The sequence below is a fragment of the Pipistrellus kuhlii genome, unplaced genomic scaffold, assembly GCF_014108245.1.
Source record: "Pipistrellus kuhlii isolate mPipKuh1 unplaced genomic scaffold, mPipKuh1.p scaffold_m20_p_6, whole genome shotgun sequence".
Taxonomy (NCBI): Eukaryota; Metazoa; Chordata; class Mammalia; order Chiroptera; family Vespertilionidae; genus Pipistrellus; species Pipistrellus kuhlii.
Window position 1 is genome coordinate 6,045,556 of NW_023425562.1, and position 19,215 is coordinate 6,064,770.

General features: G+C 56.9%; 1 protein-coding gene and 1 pseudogene across 1 annotated transcript; both read left to right on the top strand.

The window, feature by feature from the left end:
- The first annotated feature begins 11,954 nt into the window (after window positions 1-11,954).
- On the top strand, window positions 11,955-15,252 carry MAFB (MAF bZIP transcription factor B). Its single transcript, XM_036418276.2, has one exon. It carries the CDS (start codon window positions 12,380-12,382, stop codon window positions 13,361-13,363), a length of 984 nt encoding a protein of 327 aa, XP_036274169.1. The 5' UTR covers window positions 11,955-12,379; the 3' UTR covers window positions 13,364-15,252.
- An 857-nt stretch (window positions 15,253-16,109) lies between these two features.
- LOC118707646 lies at window positions 16,110-18,947 on the top strand (annotated as a pseudogene).
- The last annotated feature ends 268 nt before the right edge of the window (window positions 18,948-19,215 follow it).

Sequence of the window (19,215 nt, forward strand, 5' to 3'; positions counted from 1 at the left end):
CTGTGAGGTAAATGTGCTGTTAGCCTCTTTACATGTGTGAGGGAGAAGAGACACAGAGTGGCTGGGCAGCTTGCCCAAGGACGATGGCACGGCTCGTAAGTGAACCCAGGGAGTTGGACTCCAGAGCCCGTGTTCTAACACACACCAAGTCAGCAGAAAGTCCCCTGCTTTCTTCCGTGCTAGAAGCTGTCAAATCACTGCAGGGAGTGGGCACCTGTTAGTTCTGCACTAAAGGTGCGGGTGGAGTAAGGCAGCCCCCAGTGGCCAAAAAGGGTTTGTTCTTTGAGCTTTACAAAGTCATAATTTCTGCCTTTTACTGCTGTGAGATGTGCTAGAATCAGCGTGACAAACTCACTTACGAGAGAGGAATCTGGGGATGTAAGGACCCAGTCTCATTTGGGTGGGGTTTGATCTTCCCAGAAAAACACTTCCAAAGCCCAGAGATGTTGAATGACTTGACCAAGATCACATATCAATGTACCACTAAGCTAGGGTTAGAACTCAGGTTCTCTCAAGCCTTGGGCCATTGTGTCTATATCCCTAGATCCTTCCATGCTCAGGTAAAAGGGGACCATCTCTCTACCCACCCACCCCCAAACCCCAAAGTCATGTTCATTTTGGGAAGAATTCCTAGGGATGAAAATGGACAAGCATGCCTGCCAAAGTCCTTGTAGCCTTTTAGGGTTTGCCTGGCATATCACAGACATTCTCTTCTTGGTTACCATGTTAGTACAGACCTGCTAACCTCACCCTTCTAAAGGGAGTCTAGGACCTGGTCTTTGCTTCCCTTGGCCTCAGTCTTAAAGCAAATAAGGCTGCTGCACTAGGATTTGAACCCAGCTCTTCTGACTTCAAGTTCAGAAGGGCTAGAAGCATTGCCAGCACATTTGCCCTGACTGTAGCCCAGTTTCTAGATAAGGGGAGTGAGGCTTGGAGAGGGGCATCCACTCAGTGAGCTCACACAGCTTCAGAGGCTACAGCGTGGGCCTGGCTGTTCCTTCTGCGACTGGGGAGGCTCACAGCGGGGGGACTGGTGAGCTCAGGGGGTCAGGGCTGGTGGCTGGGGGACTTTCTGAATCGAGGGAACCAGCCCACTGTCTGTGGGTCCCATTTGTCTGATGACAAAGTACAAAACAATAATTGGTTGTGGCGTTGGGTTCCCTGAGTGGGATCTGGCGCCGATGCTGGTGGCTCCATTGGCGCCTCGGGCCCCGGGCATTCGCTAATGGACTGTGGCTGATCCCAGGGCTGATTGGCAGCCATCCCCAAGGTCCTCGGGGGGGAAACGTGGAAATTGTGGCCTCCAGCCTGGAGACGCCGTCCCTTCTGTGAGGCACAAGATGGGGGCTTCTAGTTGGCCTCAGGCAGGAGTGCCTCGAGCCCGTGGGGTGAGGGGAGAGGAACTGTGTTCCCCACAACCACAGATATGGAACATGAGGTGAGCCCTCCAGACTGTGAGACACAGACAGCTGTCCAATCACTGGCTCCTCACTTCTTCTCCCTCCCACCTCCCCGCCCTGCTCCTTGGGGCTGGCTGGCGTGAGAGTCTTCATCCCTGCCAGGGGAGGGGTATGATACCAAGATAAGCCAGGCCGCTGCCGTCACTCCCAGGATAGAGGAGTGAGCAATTAACCCAGGCACAACACAGGCAGAGGCACAGAGCCCGAGCGCACAGGGAATAGCACAGGGAAACGGAAAGGCAGAGTGTGAGGGAGGTGAGGAAAGACGAACAGGCCTTGAAAGCAATGTAAACATTTCAGACTTGACTGGTGGCGATAGGGAGGACAGAAGAGAGGCTCCGGGGATCTGCCCAGAGTGGCGGGTCTTTCTTAAGTGCCTTAGGCAGAGCCAAAGGCAAATACACAACTGAAGTGTCTGACCTTTTCCTAGGGCACCCAATATTTATGCATTTTGCTCATCACCCAAATTTTATTCATTTACCCAAAGAGTGTGAAAAAGGCACTTTAGGAAACTGCTATAAATCCCGTGCAAGTCACCATGGTAACCTGATTAGCAGCTAAATTAAGTTCATGATTAAGAAGAAATAAATAAAAATAACTCTCTTCCTTGGCTGGGACTACCCACTGGGCCACTGACAGCTGAGCAGATGCTGGCTGAGGCCTTGGAAAGCCTGGGCCTGGCCCCAGCGGAGATGCTGGGGCTGGGAAGGGAGACGCTGATTGGCTCAGAAAAAGCAGCAGCCCAGCCTGGTGTTAACACTGCCTGGGGCCCCTGGTGGCGGGGCTCGGGAGTGCAGGCTATGCTTCGGAAGGTCAAAGCTCTTGTTTTCACAAGGGAGCCAGGCTCTCCAAGGGTATCTTCTTGATGTCCTGGACCAGCCTTCATTTGTTCAAGTATCCCTCCTAGTATGGCCACCCCTTCAGAGCCAGGCACCATATGCTGGGTGCTAGGGACCCCAACGTGACTCAGATCTAGTTTGGGCCTAGTGGTGGAAACAGATGTAATAGATACTTCTGGGCACAGTGTGATAAACACACTGGTGGAGGTCAGCATAAGGTGCTATGGAAACATAGATCAGCCAGGGAGGCTTCCTGGAGGAGGTGATGCCTGAGAAAAGGACAAGTGTTGGCTGCTGGAGACGGCCTACTTCAGGTGGGCTTTCTGTTTGGACCTGCCTGGCAGGCTCTGGGTGCCCCACAGCCAGCCTGGAATGGGCTGGTATCAGCCCCGATGAGGCCTGAGGGGTCTTCTTGAAGTCTGTGCTGTCAATCATAGGGATCAGCAGCAAGACAGACGGGTGCAAAGAAAGAAATGAGTCTCCCACTTAGCCATTCCAGAGCAGTCCCGTGCAGGGAATAGAGTCAAACAGGCATCAATGCCACCTGCTAGTGGGGGCCCCTGGCAAGTGACTTAATCATTGGGGCCTCAGCCTCCCTGTCTGTAGAAGGCGGGTGAAGATAATGCCTCCTGTCTTGCAAGGTGACCTTGGAGGACTTAGTAGCTGATGTAAGCTAAACGAGGCTCAGTCCCTCACAGGTAGAGCATGCTCCGTGAGGTGCTTGCTGCTGTTCATTTCGCTACCTGGGGGAAGTGTGCCATGACTGGGCGAGAGAAGGAGGGTGTGATGGCCCTGGAAATTTACCCTTAAGCCACGACTGATCTAGGGGGTGGGAGGGGGTGCTAGTGCAGGCCCATCCCTCCAAAATTCGGGGCTCCCAACAGGTGCTTGAATCTTCCTTGGGACAGCGCTGTAGTCTGAGTCTTCCATCCCATCCCCTTCCTCCTCCCTCTCCTCTCAGAGATGTTGGGCCTGCACTGTGGTCTGAAGGCTCTCCTTGCCTCCTCCTGCTCCCTCCTCCTTTATCCTTCCTAGGTGCTTCCCCAATAAGCCTCTTGTGTGCTTAAGCTTGTTCTGGCATTTGCTTCTCAGAAGACCCAGAGTGACACAGAGGGAGGAGTGCCAGAGGTTGTGGCAGTAGAGGTCTAAACGAGACCCAGCAGTCATCACACAGGGGACTATAGGTGGGAGGTCAAGGCCTGCATAACTCCAGTCTCTCCCCATGTCCTGTCTTCAAGTGTGTGTGCCCCCGTGCATGTGTGTACGTGGGCGCGCAGCCCCTGTGCATGCCTCTGTCACTGCATGGCCACGGTGTAGTGAAAAAAATCTGTTTCCAACACGAGAAGACGAGCTTCTCAGTTTGTTCCCAGCACTTAGCTCTGCAGATGGACACTCAGTCAAATTACCTGAGTGCTACTGGGATCTGCAGCTATCTTAATTTTTTCTTTGAGCCAGTTTTGTTTTCATTTTATGGTATTTTGAATTGCATCGCATTAGGTTACTTAAGCTTTTTTAGTCCTTTGTTTTTATGACAGAGACATATACGCAACGGTGTGTAAATCTTTACACCCTTTAGCCTGCCCCCCACCCCAGCTCTCCACCAGCCCCTTTCTAAAAAGGAACTGGGAGTGTCAGCTCGGCTGGACTGGATGAATCTTCCTTGGGTCCTCTCCTCCTGTCCTCCCACCTCCGCTTCCCTCCGCCCCCGTCTCTCCCTCCCAGCTCGGCAAGATCGGGGAAGCTGTAAACCCAGCCCTTACATCAAAAGGGAACTTGAAAAATACTTGGAGCAAAAACTGCTAACTGTGCATCCTTGCTCCGTGCTGCTCTGATATTAAATCAGGAAATGGCACTGAACAGCCGCTCCAAACACAGAAACAGGGGTTGTCAACACAGAAACCAAAAGCAATCTCTAACGGGCAGAGGTGGAAGGGACCTGGCACGAGGCCGGGGTGGGGGGCTGAGACCCAGGACCGGATTCCTCAGCCTGGCTTGTCTGTGCCGCGTTGCCAGCATCCAGAACCGAGCCGGGCTCACAGTCCCTGGTGCTGAGTGTCCCTTGTCTCCGTGAGAGGCAAAAGAGAACTAAGCATGTCACGCAAAGGCCTTTAGGATGCTCCTTCTCACACCTACAGATACTTATTGAGCACCTACTATGTGCTTGACGGTGAACCAAAAAAGATACCTGTCCATGTGGAGATGACCTAGTTCTCAAGACAAGAGTCCCACTCTTTGGCACGGCATCCGAGGCCCTTCAAGTGTTGGCTCCTGCTGAAGCCTGCGGCTCTCTGAAATAGCTTCCCAAGAGCCTGAGATGGTGCCTTTGTCTGGGCTGGGCTTATGGCTGCGTCTTCCCACACTTCTCTGCCTGACAAACTTCTGCTCAGCCTTCAAAGTCTTAGTTAAGTGTCATTTCTGCTCGTCAGCTTTATCAGCTCAGGCAGAGAACCTTATCACTCTTCCCCATCCCCCCCCCCAAAAAAACAAACAAACAAACACCAAGGGCTCACTTGCTGGGGACCTGCCAACATGGTGGATGCATCCTCCTCACACCGCCTCTCCCGTGGCAGTGGGAAAGTTTGCAGCTTCCTGGAGGGGAGGACGGAAGCCAGGCCCATCCCTGTGCCCTCCTTTCCCAGTACTGGCCACAGAATGGACATAAATAGATGCGCAAAGGCATTACCTGATAAAACCCCTTGTGCGGCTGTAGGTCACCTTCATATATTTCGGATAGGAAATTAAATAGAGACAATCTGCTTAGATACTCATTGGACAGTATTAACATTACAAATGTGTTCATCTTTTCATCCAGGGATTCCATTTCTTTCTGTCTATTCCAGAGAAATACTTGCACACATGCAAAAAAGAGCATGTAAAAAACCCTTCGCCGCAGCATTGTTTGCAATAGTGAAAGATTGAGAATGGCTTAAATGTCCATAAATACAAGACAGAGTTAAAAACTACAGCACATCCACTGGATGAATTGCCATGCATTAGTTAAAAAGAAAGAAGCCGAGCTGGATGTATTGACACCGAAGTTGCTGAGTAAAAATAAAAAGCAAGCTGTAGCTCTAGACATAGATGTTAAAACCACATTGTTGCATTTTTTTTTTTTACAATGATAAAGGAGGCTTATATAATTCATTTTTTTAAAAGAAGAAAGGGAAGAAAGAGATTGAGTGACCACGGCAGCTCCTGGCTGAAATGAACCTGGCTCGGGGCATAGCCAAACTGCATTATCCCCTCCATCAGCCCCAGGCAGCCGGTCCCAGTGGTGGGACGGTGCCACCCACTTCCCCGGTACTCAGAAGCTTACTACCCGAGCTGTGAGGAGCATATGGTAGGAAGCTGGACCCATAGGTCCCTGAAGAGCATCCAGATAGAGGAGACAGAAAGACAGGAGGCCGGTGGGACAGGATCACCCAGTCCTGATTTACTCTGAGCTCATCTTTGGTCTGAGGAAGATGGAGAGGTTCAGGAATGATTGCTAAGGAAGGGAGAGGAGAGAGCTGGAGGGCATGTAGGAAAGGCTGGAGGGTTCTAAGCTATTGTGTTACAAGAAAGCATCACTGTTAACTTCATCCATTCATTCACTCATTCATTCATTCATTCATTCATTCTTCCACCACTGTAATTGAGTTCCTCCTGGTGTGGGCATTGCTTGGCACTGGGGACACAGGGACAATTCCATCACAGTGCCTTCCTCTAGTAGCTCCTGGTTGTGTCCCATCTAGTTTCTCAAAGTGTGTTTCTTGGACCTCAAAAGCCAGAATTACCTAGGGGGCTTATTAAAATGCAAATTCCTTGGTTCTAACACCTCAGATTGTGGCTCAGGAATTTGCATTTGCAATACATTTTTTCAAGGGGGAAACATTTTGACCAGCTGACCAAAGCGTTTCCTCGACCTTGCCTGTGTTATCTCACATGGCCGCTCTGAAACGTGCAGTCTACCTTGATCCAGCTTGGGAGAGGTGCCACGTGATTCCAGGGTGTGTGATTTCCCGGGACCTGGCACCCTGCTCTCCGCCTCCATTTCCTGGTGCATCCCAATCCCCCTCTCAGGCCTGGGCAGAGCCACAGACCACCTCCTTGAGACCAAGAGACTGACTGGTTCTAGGCAGTGGGGATGGTATGTGCCAAGCCTTGGGGAAGAACATGGCTCGGGCTGTGGAAGAACTTACGGGGGACAGTGTGTGTGGAGCATTGGGTGGGGGACGCAGTGGAAGATGAGGTGGGTAGGTTGGCAGGAGCAGATCTCTCAGGACCTGAAAGCTCTGCTAAGGAGTTCAGCTCTTTGTTCAAGTATCCGAGGAATTTATAGTGAAGCTGGGGAGCCGGGCATAAAGGTAGAATGATCAAGTTCATGGCTGCTTTGCCCTATGGAGAGGAGAAGAGGCCAAGCCAAGGCCCCTGTAGTTATCTAAGCAAACATGGGGGTGGCTTGGCTGAGGGTGAAGGCAATGGATGGAGAGACGGAGATCTTGAGGTTGAGGGATAGACTAGCGATGGAGGTGAAGGCCTCAGCCCTGGGGAGCAGTGATGGGGTTTCAGAGTCTCTAACACTGGCCCTGGGGTCCTGGGGAGGTAATGGTGGGAAGGGAGCCCTGCTGGTCATCCCTCACTGGCTTTGAATGGCAATGACCTTCTCATCAGCATTGAGCATCTCATATTTAAGAGATGAGTGAATGGGGGCTGAAGGTCAAAACCAGGCCAGTGGCAGGACCAGCGATCAAGGCTGAGATCTGAGATAAAGGGTAAAGGATAGAAAGAGAGGGTCACAAATTCTCTCTCTCCTTTGCTTTGCCTCCTGCCTTGGTTTCTCTCTCACCCTCCAGCCCCGGGGTCAGGGAAGAGGAGAGAGAATGAGGGGAAGCCCAGGAGGCTTGGCTGCCATGGACAAGAAGGCAGGCTCATCACTGCCCTTATCTCTGAGCCCTGAGCAGACACTTGGCACTTGGCAGAGGCTGACTGTGCCCTGAGCAGAACAGCCATGTCTGTGGAGAGTTGGGAGCCCTGACCCGGAGAGCAGCTGGGGATCCTGCCGACACCTGGGAGCTCAGAATGCCACCCTGTCCAGATAGAGATCACTAGCCCCGTAGTATTCAGAGCCCTGGACTCAGGGCCAGAAGCTCCAGCTCATGGCCACCCTGTAACTAAAAAGGTTATTTCACGTCTCAGAGCCTCCTTCCCCACGTAAGATAGGGACAGTCCCACGCATTCCAAGGGCAAATGTAAAGACTGGGTTCATTGATAAAACCCTTAGGACATTGTTATACATCTGTATTTAACTACCTGCCTACCTGTCTTCATAGACTAAGGATAATAATAGTTGCTACCTATTAGAGTTGGGAGAATTCAGGGGGGAAAAAATGAATGATAAATGCTTTGCTAGTCCCTATACCTCTGGGAATGATGATTATTATAAAATGCCCCCTCTGTATGGGAAGCAGCACTGCCCAATAGGGATAGAATGTAAGCCAATGTGTGCAATTTAAAAATGTCTAGTGTTCACATTAAAACGAAGTAAAAAGAAGCAGGTGCAATAGTTGCAGTAATAGATTCCCACTCCAAGCTCCAAGGATATCGGTGAGCGTGTCCTGGTATGTGTGAGCAGGAGGCCTCCCCTCCCCCAGCAGCGAGCCAGAAGAGGCTTCTGCAGTGAGGTAACTGGAGCTCCTCCTGGACGCAGAAGCCCAAGAATACCTTTTTTAAAAAAAATTTCTTTATTGATTATGGTATCACATAATTGTCCTCAACCCCCATCCCCTTTTTGAAACGCTGGGTTGACTTTAATGGCCTTTGTGTGGGCAGGGAGCTGGTGGAAGTGATGGCTGCCTTTGGGAAAGAGGAAGAGGAAGAGAGAAAAATATTCTAAAGCCTCTTGCAGACCACAGATCTTGGGAAGCTCAGCTGTAGTGGGAGTCACAGAATCACCCCACCCCCACTGGGCCTGGGGAAGAGGCAGAGATCTCAAGGCTCTGTGGAGAGGACAGGGGGTTCCACCGCTGGGTGGTACAAAGGCAAGTAGGTGGGCCCCGGGGGGTCCCCTGACTCAGGCTCTTCTCTGGTTGGACACCTTGGAACCCCTGGCCAGCTGGATAGCCCAACCTTGCACCCCATCAGGTGCAGAGGCCCTGAGTTGTGGGTTCTGTGATTCAAAGCTTTCCGTGTGCACTGTGCCATCCCCCCACAAACACACCCCTTCCCCAATTCTCCCACCACACACGTGCACACAGACGCCCACTTCCACACCAAATACCAGCAGCCCTCAGGAAAGGAGGGTCAGGAGGAGCGCCTCAGGGCTGAACCGCCTTCGGGAGCCGGAGCGCAGTGCTGGCCGGGAGTTGTGGAGTTGCCAGGGAGTGCGAGCATCAGGAGGCGCCTCTCTCGGGTTAGCCAGTTGGCTTTGCCAGGATGCCCAGAGCTGCGGAAACCTGGAACCGCTGGCAGTGGGTCCTTTGCCCCCAGGAGGACTAACTTCCCTGTCTACCCCACTCTAGCGTCTGACGCCTCGTGGGGACTCAGCCTCCCTGTCACCAGCAGTAGCTCAGAGTGCCCAGGTGGTGCGCCAGGATGCCTGGAGAGGGGCTCCCTTTAGGGTCAGAGCTTCACATTGGAGTTCGGGGGACTAGAGATGACAGGATTTTCCGTAGATGGCTCTGGACACCACAGCTCCTCCACGGCTTCCCTCCAAAGGGGGCCTGGGAGTGCATGCACCCCTCCCGCGTCTCCCAGCCTCCACTGGGCTTTTCCTGGGGACTCTCCGCGCTTCCCTCTATCCCTCCTCTTTCCTGCACCCCACCCCACCTCGATTGTCTTTAGGAATGGGGTGTAGTCTTTGGGTACAGCTGTATACCCACTGATGGGGAGCGAAGCACACTGCTCCCCTTAGGCAGGCCCTGGGCACAGGGAGGTGGCCTGAAGGTTTGGGGTGAGCTCGGGGACCCAGCAGCAGAGCCCAGCTGGAGCCTCAGTGAGGGAGGCAAGATGGTGAGGTGAGATCCAGTGCCCGCAGCAGCTTGCACTCCCCGAGCAAAGAGCAAACTGCAGTCTCTGCCACCCGTTTCCAGCAGTTTTTGGTGGAGGTGTTGGGGGTGGGGTGGGCGAGGAGGGTCTGGGAGAGCGACCAGGACACAGATTTGGGGGGGGGGGGGGTTGGACCTAGGGATGGACTGGGATACCTCAGTCAGAGCGCAGGGTACAGGACTGACTGCACATTTAGGGACAAAGCCCGGGTTCTAGACCAGCCCTGGGAAGGCGCAGGACGCCTGCGGAAAGCGGAACGTTCGGAACTGCAGAGCCTGGACAGAGGAACCCCTAGGGCCTTGATGGCCGCACTCTGAGACGCGGGCTTCATTCCTCCCCAGCGAGGATCAGGGCGACCCAGGGACAAGCACAGACACGGACTGGCTTTGCCTCCGCGGTGCACACACAAGCCCGGTGCTCTCCCAGCCGGGAAGGAGGGCGCTCCGGGCTGGGGTTCAGTGGCTCGGAGAGAGCCCAGTGCGTTTGTCCAACCCCGGGCGCCTGGAGACGGAGCCATCCTCTGCACAGACCGAGACGGCCAGCCCAGGATGGCCTCGAAAAGTCCCCCCACAGAGCCGTGGGTCCGAGTGTGCCATCCCTGTGTGCAAATGCGACGGGGACCGACCGGGAAGGCGCTTGTCCCCATCGCCCACCTTCGGGCAGGGGCCGGCAGCGGCGTGGCCCAGCCCCAGCCTAACGGTTTCCGCGGGGAGCGGGGAGCGCGCTCGCAGAGGGCTGAAGACGGTCTCTTACCGCTTTCACAGTTGTCCTGGCCAACCCAACCTTTCCGTTCCAGTCTTAGTTAAAAGATACTCATTTCATTTAAAACAGGCGGTCTAAAACCACATCCCACCTCCGCCTCCCTGGGGGCGCAAGGTAATAGTTTTCAGGTTAATGAAAGGTAAATAGTTTATCTATAACGCTAAAAAAAAAAAAATCGGGTTGCATCCACATCGGGGAATGCCCACCAGACGGCACTTAAGCTCTGTGTCGGCTGGTCCAGCCGGGCAGCGGCTGGGACACACTCACCAGGCGCGCAGCTCCTGCCTTCGCTGTGCGCACTCAACGCTGGAGCGCAGGAGGCGACGCGGGAGGCGGGTCGGGTCTCTCCCGGTACAGCGAATTTAAGGTCCATCCGGTTTTTGAGCCCGGGCTGGGTGGGGTCTTGGGAAGAACCTCGATTTCAGGCCACCCTGGACCCCAGTAGGGAGGGTACACGGTGCCCGAGACCTGTGTATGCCTAGTGCGGTGCGCGCCCGGCTTCCCGTCTGCGCGCCCGGAGTTGTCTCCGGACAACCCCGAGCCCCTCGCTGCGGCGTGTACGCTTTCCGCCACCGGCTTCACCCGGCCTAGGACCTTCCCGCACTGGGAACGGACCATGGGCACCCGCCCCTGCACCCTGCACCCACCCGTCTCTAGAGCCGGGAGCAGTTTCATGGGGGGGGGGGGGGAAAGGGATGATCAGCGGGGAACTGCGGCTGAGTCCGATATCCGGATTCGACGACCTTTGCGTAACTTTAGGGGAAACCGTCCAGGGCGCCGGTGCACACTTTAGCCTCTTTTCTGGGCCGGTTCGGGTCGGGCAGCTCAGGAGGACTCAGTTGGGTCCCAGGTGTCGTTCGTTCGAGCTTCCCGGCTGCGGGCCAGGCGGCTCGGCGCGCCTTTGCGCACCACGGCCACTTGGGGTCGCACTTTATGCCCGTTTGAGCCTCTCGGCGGCCGGCTGACGCTGGGGATCTGCTTAATCGTTACAAAACGTTCAAACAAAAACAGGCTGGTTCCCCAGCAGCCGAGAGCCGCACGGAGCATGGGAGGGAGCATCGGAGCATCGTCCAGATCCGGGCTGAGCCCCGTGCCTCCGGAAGCTCGGGGTTCCGTGCATCGGGCTGCGAAAAGATGTCCAGCGCTGTTTGTGCGACTCCCACCCGCGTCCTCCATCTGGTGCATTTGCGGGAGGGGTGGGCGCCGGGAGCGCTGGGGCCGGTGGAGTTCTATCTCAGGGTTAGGCCAGCGCACCCAGGAGGAGGGGCACGGCCCCTGGTTGGCTCCAGGAGGGTCTCTTGGAGGCTGAGAGTTGGATTTGAACACAACAACTCTTGGAAACCCAACTCGCCCCTCCACACACAAATACGCGCCGCCCTGCAGACACACGCGGCGCACACACGGCCCGCAACGCGCAGGACACAGCGCGGCCCCCACGGGGCGGGGGCGCTTGGGAACAAAGGACCCGAGCGAGAGGTGTTGTCCCGGCGCTCGCTCTGAGCCTCCTTGGGGGTGACACGGACCGGGGGAGGGGGTGGGGAAACCAGAGGGAAAAGAGAAGCGCCCGCGAAGTGGAGGAAGCGGCTGCTCGGCCTGGAGGAGGAATGCGCGCACCAAAAGCGAGAGGGCAGGGCGGGGGGCCGGGGTGGGCGGGGGTGGGGGGCTGGGCCCTGGCCCGCGGTCCTACTTGGCTAGGGCTCTGGGCTCGGCCTCCTCCCCCGCGGCCCGGGCCTCCAGTCAGCTGACGCGGGGGGCGGGGGAGCTGTCAGGCGCGCCCCGCCCTGCGCCGCGGGCCGCGGGGGCCGCGCAGCCATTGGCCGGCGCGCCGGGCCGCCCGGGCCCCCGCTCTCCGGTGACATCCGGAGGCGATAAAAGGGAACGGCGGCGCCAGGCTCGGCACAGCTGCACCGCCGGGCTGTGAGCGGCTGCAATTGGGAACCCAGGACCGAGAGAGCTCGGGAGCGAGCGGCAGTCGCTGGCCCCGCGCCTCCCCTCCGCACAGCGGCGCGCCCCGCTCGCTCCGCTGCCCCTCCCCGCGCGCCCCGGCCCCGGCCCCGGCCCCGGCTCCGGCTCCGGCTCCGCCACGGTCCCGGGCGCAGGGAGGGCGCAGGCGGCTCCGGGACTCTCCGGCGGCGCGCCACCGCGGCTCCAGACAAAGGCTTGGCCGGCGGCCCCGGCCCGCGGCGCCCTCGGCTCCCCGCTCCCCGGGCTCGCCGCTCTTCCCCGCTCCCGGCTCGGCGCGCCCCGGCCGGCCGCAAAGTTTCCCCGCGGCGGCTGCGCGTCGCGTCGGCGATGGCCGCGGAGCTGAGCATGGGGCCCGAGCTGCCCACCAGCCCGCTGGCCATGGAGTACGTCAACGACTTCGACCTGCTCAAGTTCGATGTGAAGAAGGAGCCGCTGGGGCGCGCCGAGCGCCCGGGCCGGCCCTGCACGCGCCTGCAGCCCGCCGGCTCGGTGTCGTCCACCCCGCTCAGCACGCCCTGCAGCTCGGTGCCCTCGTCGCCCAGCTTCAGCCCCACCGAGCAGAAGACCCACCTGGAGGACCTGTACTGGATGGCGAGCACCTACCAGCAGATGAACCCCGAGGCGCTCAACCTGACGCCCGAGGACGCGGTGGAGGCGCTCATCGGCGCGCACCCCGTGCCGCAGCCCTTGCAGAGCTTCGACGGCTTCCGCGGCGCGCACCACCACCACCACCACCACCACCACCCCCCGCACCCGCACCACGGGTACCCGGGCGCCGCCGGCGTGACCCACGAGGAGCTGGGCCCGCACGCCCACCAGCACCATCACCATCATCACCAAGCGTCGCCGCCGCCGTCCAGCGCCGCCAGCCCCGCGCAGCAGCTGCCCACCGGCCACCCCGGGCCCGGGCCGCACGTGGCGGCCGCGGCGGGGACAGGGTCCGGGGGCGGCGGCAGCGTGGAGGACCGCTTCTCCGACGACCAGCTCGTGTCCATGTCGGTGCGCGAGCTGAACCGCCACCTGCGGGGCTTCACCAAGGACGAGGTGATCCGCCTGAAGCAGAAGCGGCGGACCCTGAAGAACCGGGGCTACGCCCAGTCGTGCAGGTACAAACGCGTCCAGCAGAAGCACCACCTGGAGAACGAGAAGACGCAGCTCATTCAGCAGGTGGAGCAGCTTAAGCAGGAGGTGTCCCGGCTGGCCCGCGAGAGAGACGCCTACAAGGTCAAGTGCGAGAAACTCGCCAACTCCGGCTTCAGGGAGGCGGGCTCCACCAGCGACAGCCCCTCCTCTCCCGAGTTCTTTCTGTGAGTCTTGGCCATCCAGGCCCCCTGCCTGCCCTTGCCCTGGCCCGGACTCCCCGTGTCCCCAGTTCCCAGCCCCAGACTCCCCCTGGACCCTGACCCTGCCACGGCCCCAGCCTTGATCTGTTTGACTCCAGGGAGAGGAGCAAGGGCGCGCGGGACGCGGGCGACGGGAGGGCGCGCGGGCAGGCTGGGGACCTTGGCCTTGGCGAGATCCGTGCGCGCCAGCGCCGCCTCCCAGCCTGGAGCGGGGCCAGAGAGAGCCCAGGGGGTGGGAAGTCCCGAAGCAACTTTTCTTCAGGCTGGAGGGCGACGAGGCATGGTCCTGAGGAGTCGCCAAGGACGCATGGCTTTCTGAACTTGGTGCGTTAAGCCAGGGCGCTCGCTACCTCACGGCCGGGAGGAGAGCTGCGAGGAGAGAGGGACCCTGGCGACCTGGCAGGCGCGAGGCGAGGAAGGACAGACAGACGGACCTGTCCATCCAGGTCCGGAGAATCCTGGCTCTCAGCCCCCGAGAGACGCGGGCCTCGGTTAGAACATTCTGCGCGCGCAAAAAAAAATCATCAGTTTTATTGCCTGCTCGATTATATAGAAAAAAATACGAAAATCTGCATTAAAAATATTAATCCTGCATGCTGGACATGTATGGTAATAATTTCTATTTTGTAACATTTTCTTGTTTAACGTTAGCATGTTGTTGATCATGGTCATAACCCCCTTGTTTCTTTGAGTGAGAAGGGAACGCAGTTTGGGAACTCCGGTGGCTGCTTGCTTGCCGGGGTCAGTCCCGGCTGCCGGCTTGTAAATACCCGCCTGCCAAACCGCTCGGAGACCCTGGCGGCAAACCGAGTGTCGTCTTTGTTTGGGTTTATTATGATGGTATTTTTTGTAAGTAAAAAAGAAAAAAAAAGTTGTGGGCATTGTGCATCAGAAAACAACTTTCTTGGGCACTTTTGGAAGTGACTTGTTTTGTCTGCTCCCCCGCCTGCACTGGGTCCTCTTTTTCCTTCCGCTTTAGTTTTCAATGTTGTTGGTTTTTGAGAGAAAAAGAGGACTGGGTCCCAGAACCCCGGTACCAGGGCAGGACAGCTGCAGAGTTTCAAATCCCAAAGGCCAGGAAGCTCCTTGCTTCCACTTTTGTATTTTATGGCTAAATGGACACCCCTACCATGAAGGGAAGGAAAACATCTTGTTTGCTTTCTTCATTGCAATCAGAACCACCCGGGGGTCCCTTCACCACCCCCCAGGCTGATCCTAATTGCCCGAGCTGTGCCCCTAAGGTGACCGGCTCCCCCAGCTCGGACACTGCCCAATGGTGACCTGCACTTGTGTTAAACCAACGTCCACACTCAGAAAGTACTGGAAACCCACACACTGGCAAGTCATTTTGCAACTTTCACATGTTAAGTGTGTTTCTTTCCCTGCTTTTGAGCCATCAGGTGAGTTATTGGTGGTGTCCCCCCCTCCCCCCTTCAGTTGTATAGTAGTTATAGGGAAGATCTGGGTGTTTTTCTTTATTATTACATTTTTTTTTTCCTGCAGGTCAGTAAAAGGATTTACGTTGCACTGACAAAAATACCAAAACGAACGTGTGTGTTTTTTTTTGTTCCCATTTGAAACCGCTGGCGCTGCTGGCCGGATGCATTTCTGAGTTTGTATTAGTTGATAAATTAACCGTTAATAACAAGATTGTATGAACCGCATGGTGCTTGCAGTTTTAAATATTGTGGATATTCGTCCCTGCATCAGAAACGAGCTTCGGTTTTTACGGATTCAACTGTGTTGAAATCAAATCTGCCGCAACAGAAATTGTTTTTATTTCATGTAAAATAAGGGATCAATTTCAAACCCTGCTTATGATATGAAAATATTAAAACCTAGTCTATTGTAGTTTTATTCAGACTGGTTTCTGTTTTTTGGTTATTAAAATGGTTTCCTATTTTGCTTATTGAAAGCACGGAAATGGTGTTTATTTAGAGGACTCACTCCGTGTTCGCCTGACTTTGACTTTCTTCTCTTGCCTCTTCAAGCGTTGCACCAACTTCGAAGGCACTCTCAATGCCCCTGGCCGATGGAGAAACAGACCAAGTGCAGGCAAATCTCTCCCTGGAGTGAGTGAGTGAGTGTGTGTGTGTGTGTGTGTGTGTGTGTGTGTGTGTATGTGTGTGCATGGCTTTAAACATGTTTTTTTTTTTTTTTTTTGCTTCTCACCCTAGCTATAGACCCCACCTCAGTCAGGAGCCGATTTGTGAGCGGAAGGGGGCATAAGGCACTTTTTCGAGGCTTTCAGGCTTGGGCATCGGGCCAGCCTGCTAGCCTGCCCACGCTGAAGTGGAGGTTAGCAGAGCCCAGGACTCTGGAACTGCCATCCTGATGGGGAAGCAGGGTCCCTCTGGCAATGGGGCTCAGCCTAGCCCTGCCACGCTGGCCACCCTGCCTGAGCTGAAGGTTCTCGGCTCTATCCTGCCAGAGCATCGCCCTGGGACCAAGGGGATCAGCCCAGAGCTAGAGTGCCCGCTCAGAGAGGAGGCCTGCTCCCTCCTTCCAGGGCTTATGGGAGCAGGGGGATCCAGCACCAGGGGGAAGACCCTCAGACAAGAAGTCCCTCTGTGCCCAGGATGCACCTGTGAGCCAGGCCTCGATCTTCAGCTTCACAGAAGAGCGAGCATGGCCGGATCAGGACTTCAGAGACTCCCCAAATCAGGCTTCAGAGCGAGGGGTGGGGGGGTAGGAGGGTGGGGGTGTCATTGTAGCATCATCTGGTGCAGCAGCTCCAACAGCTCCAGCCTCAGCCTGGCAGTCCTAGAACCTTGCCTTTCCCCCCAACCCTCCCTCTCAGCCTTGTGGCAACCCCGTTTCTAACTCAGGGTTGGCCTTAGACACCCCTGAGAGTCCCAGTGGGACCCCCTTCCCCAAACCCGAGAATAGTCCCCCGATTCTTTGGCAATGGCTGATTGTGAGAAGCTTCTGGTCTCTTGGGACTCGGTGTCTGCAGTCCGGGAGACTCAGCCTTCCAGCCCTGCAGCTCTCTGGCCTGGAGCGCCTACCGTGGCTTCAGGACCCGAGGGGAAGGTGCAGAGACCCAGGCAGCAGCGCCCCAGCCTGAAGGAAAGCTGCGAAGTGGAGGGGGAGAAGAGATTTTGACTTAGGTCCCTGAGGGCCTGGGAGTGGGGCTGGTGGCTGGGTCTGGAAAAGTGGGGAGGGAGGGTCCCGAAAAGTTAGGATACAAATAACATCAGCAGTAATTTACATGGTGATGGCTCTTTGGAGTTGTTTGGTAGGAGAGAAGCCCGAGATTTCAGTTAGAATTAAATTCCACGTTTATTTCACCAACCCAAGGAGGTATGTGGCGGGAAGAAGGTGCTGGCCGTGATGTGGTCGGGGAGGAGGCCGGGTCTGGCTGAGGGGTACCTGCTGCGTGCCTGCGGAGGAAGGAGCAGGAGCGAGGGGGTCTGATTAGTTGGGTAATTGCTGTGCCAGTGCACCGCACACGTCTTGATGAGGATATGCTCACACATACAGGCGTCCCCCCTTTGGGGCGAAAGAGGTCTTACCAGGAAGCGCCAGGGAGAAAGCCCACTGCTGTGAGGCTCCGGATACCATGGTAACAATGGCCGCAGTTCCCAGTGGTGAGGGCTTGACTGGTCCAGGAATCATCTCCAGGGGACTAGCAGCCTCCACCTGAGTTCCCTGGGCTCCATGAGAAAGGCCTCCGGGAGGGGAGGGTCGCAAATGCCAAAGCGCTGGCTTTCCTTTCTGGGAGCACAGAGACCCAGACTGACCCAGGGACGGACCTCCTCAGGCTGCATCCAGAGGCCTGGGGGGCTCAGGCCGGTTGGGAGTGACCCATTGCATCTCTGAGAAGCTGACCATCCATCCCACAGGGAGCCCCGGTGACACGCTGATGCACAGACACACAAACAGGCACACCTCGCACCCACAGCGATGCCCTCGCCCGCCCTGCGAGTCCCTGCACCGAGCCACCATTTGAGCACCAACCAGCAGTGGTACAGACAGGCGAAAGGCAGGCGGTGGAGGCAGTGCCCAGGAGGAGGCCGAACCCGCCAAAGCTTCTAGGGTGGGCTCCAGCAGCAAGCAAGCTCTGGCCACATCCAGGCTGCCCGCAGCCCGCCATCCAGCCGCATCGAAGACCCCAGACCAGGTCCCCATAAGCTCAGGAAAGAGCGAACAGTATCCACAGAACCCCAGGCTCGTCCCACCCCGGTGGCACCTGGCAGCCCGGTGCTCCCGTTGGTTCTGAATCCTCCAGGACCCCAGGGAAAAGTCTCCCTGCGCCGGAGCCTGCCAGGCTAGCGCTGGTCCCAGGTAGACAGGCTGGCGCCTGAACTTGGGGACGCCAGCACGCAGAGACAGACACTCACAGACACACAGAGACAGACACAGACACCAGGACGCACGCAGGCCCCAGACCATGGCTGCGCTCCAGGCTGCACTGGGGCGGCCTTGGTCCCCTTGGATGAGAGGGCCACTTCCCTGGACCTTCAGCCTCCAGCCTCTCCGGTTGGGATGGCGCTGGGTGCAGCTTGCAGGAGCCCAGGTCTTCGCCAGCGGAGGGATGGAGGCACCAGCTCCCTCCTCTTCTCCTGGAGTCCTTACTTTGCCAGTTCCCTTTCCTTCCTAAACTCTTCATTTCAGAAAACTGCTTCCCTCTGTTTTCCCCTCCCCTCCCCTTTCCCCAGCCCCCTTCCTTTGCTTTCCCCCACCTCTGCCTCTCAGGAAGGGCGACAGGAGAGGTTCAAAGCTATGGGAGAGGTTCTGAGGTGGCTGGCAGGTGTGGGGTGCGGTGAAGGGAGGAAGATAAGGATCTGGTGTCCCGGAACCACTGCACAGCTCAGTGCCGGTGCCAGGGGCTGGTCCAGCTATCCAGCCTTTCCCTCCATCCTCCACCAGCCAGTCTGTGGCAGGGCTGACTGGGGATTGCCGGGAGTGAGGTCCCCACTTCGAGAGAGGGGGCAAGTCTCCATTCTATGAAAAGGGGCCTCCGGGCAAGCTGGGTATGGGTCCTGGACCCAGATCCCTCCGGCACTCGCTCCCAGCCAGCCTTCCTTCCCTCCAGGGTGGCTGGGCATTTCTGTGGCAGGGCAAGCACTCTCCTTGTCTGAGGTGCCCACCACCCTGCACCGGGCACTGTGCCTGTCCAGGGCCTCCTCTCGTCAGCCTGTTTGTGGGAGCTGCCAAGAACCACACCAGCTATACTGGGACCCTCATCGGACTCTGCGATTGCGAGCTACAGATCCCGCCTTGCCTGGCAACCCCCCACTCCCTCAGCTACCCACACTGCTCCTCAAGTTCTTTCTCTCCAGGCCCCTGGAAACAGCTGGGTCTACAGATTCCACTTGTTCTCTCGCAGGCTTTTAGATGCAAAACCCACTTCTGAGCCCTTGGGTTTTCACAAAGAAAACCCCCGAACTGCCTTCTTGCACAACCCTCAGCTCCAGCCTGCTGTCTGGTGGCCTGGCCTCCCCTCCCAGAGATAGCAGTATTTGAATTTGTTGTGTAAGGAAGGGCGGATTAGAGGTTTGCTCTGTCTCTCCTCCCACCCCACCAAAATAAAAGTCCCCACATGGCGAGTCTTGTAGACGTGGTCTTTTTCAACAGCAGCACTCCTAAAAAAAAAGCCGGTCATAAGTGAAGAGCGGCTCCCAGCACTGTAGCTCGGGAGATATGCCCACTTCTAGTGGGAGAGCCCCGTGCCCAGACTGTACTTGGTTCTCAGAAGCATCCACCATGAGGCTTCCCAGCGGGACGCCTACCTGGCTCAGAGGACAGGCTGCTGAGGGAGAAGACAGCTGTCTCCCTACTCTGGAATTTCATCCTTTCCACATAATTCCTTCTCCC

Coding starts and splice junctions, on each gene's coding strand:
- MAFB (XM_036418276.2), top strand. CDS start 12,380: ATGGCCGCGGAGCTGAGCATGGGGCCCGAGCTGCCCACCAGCCCGCTG.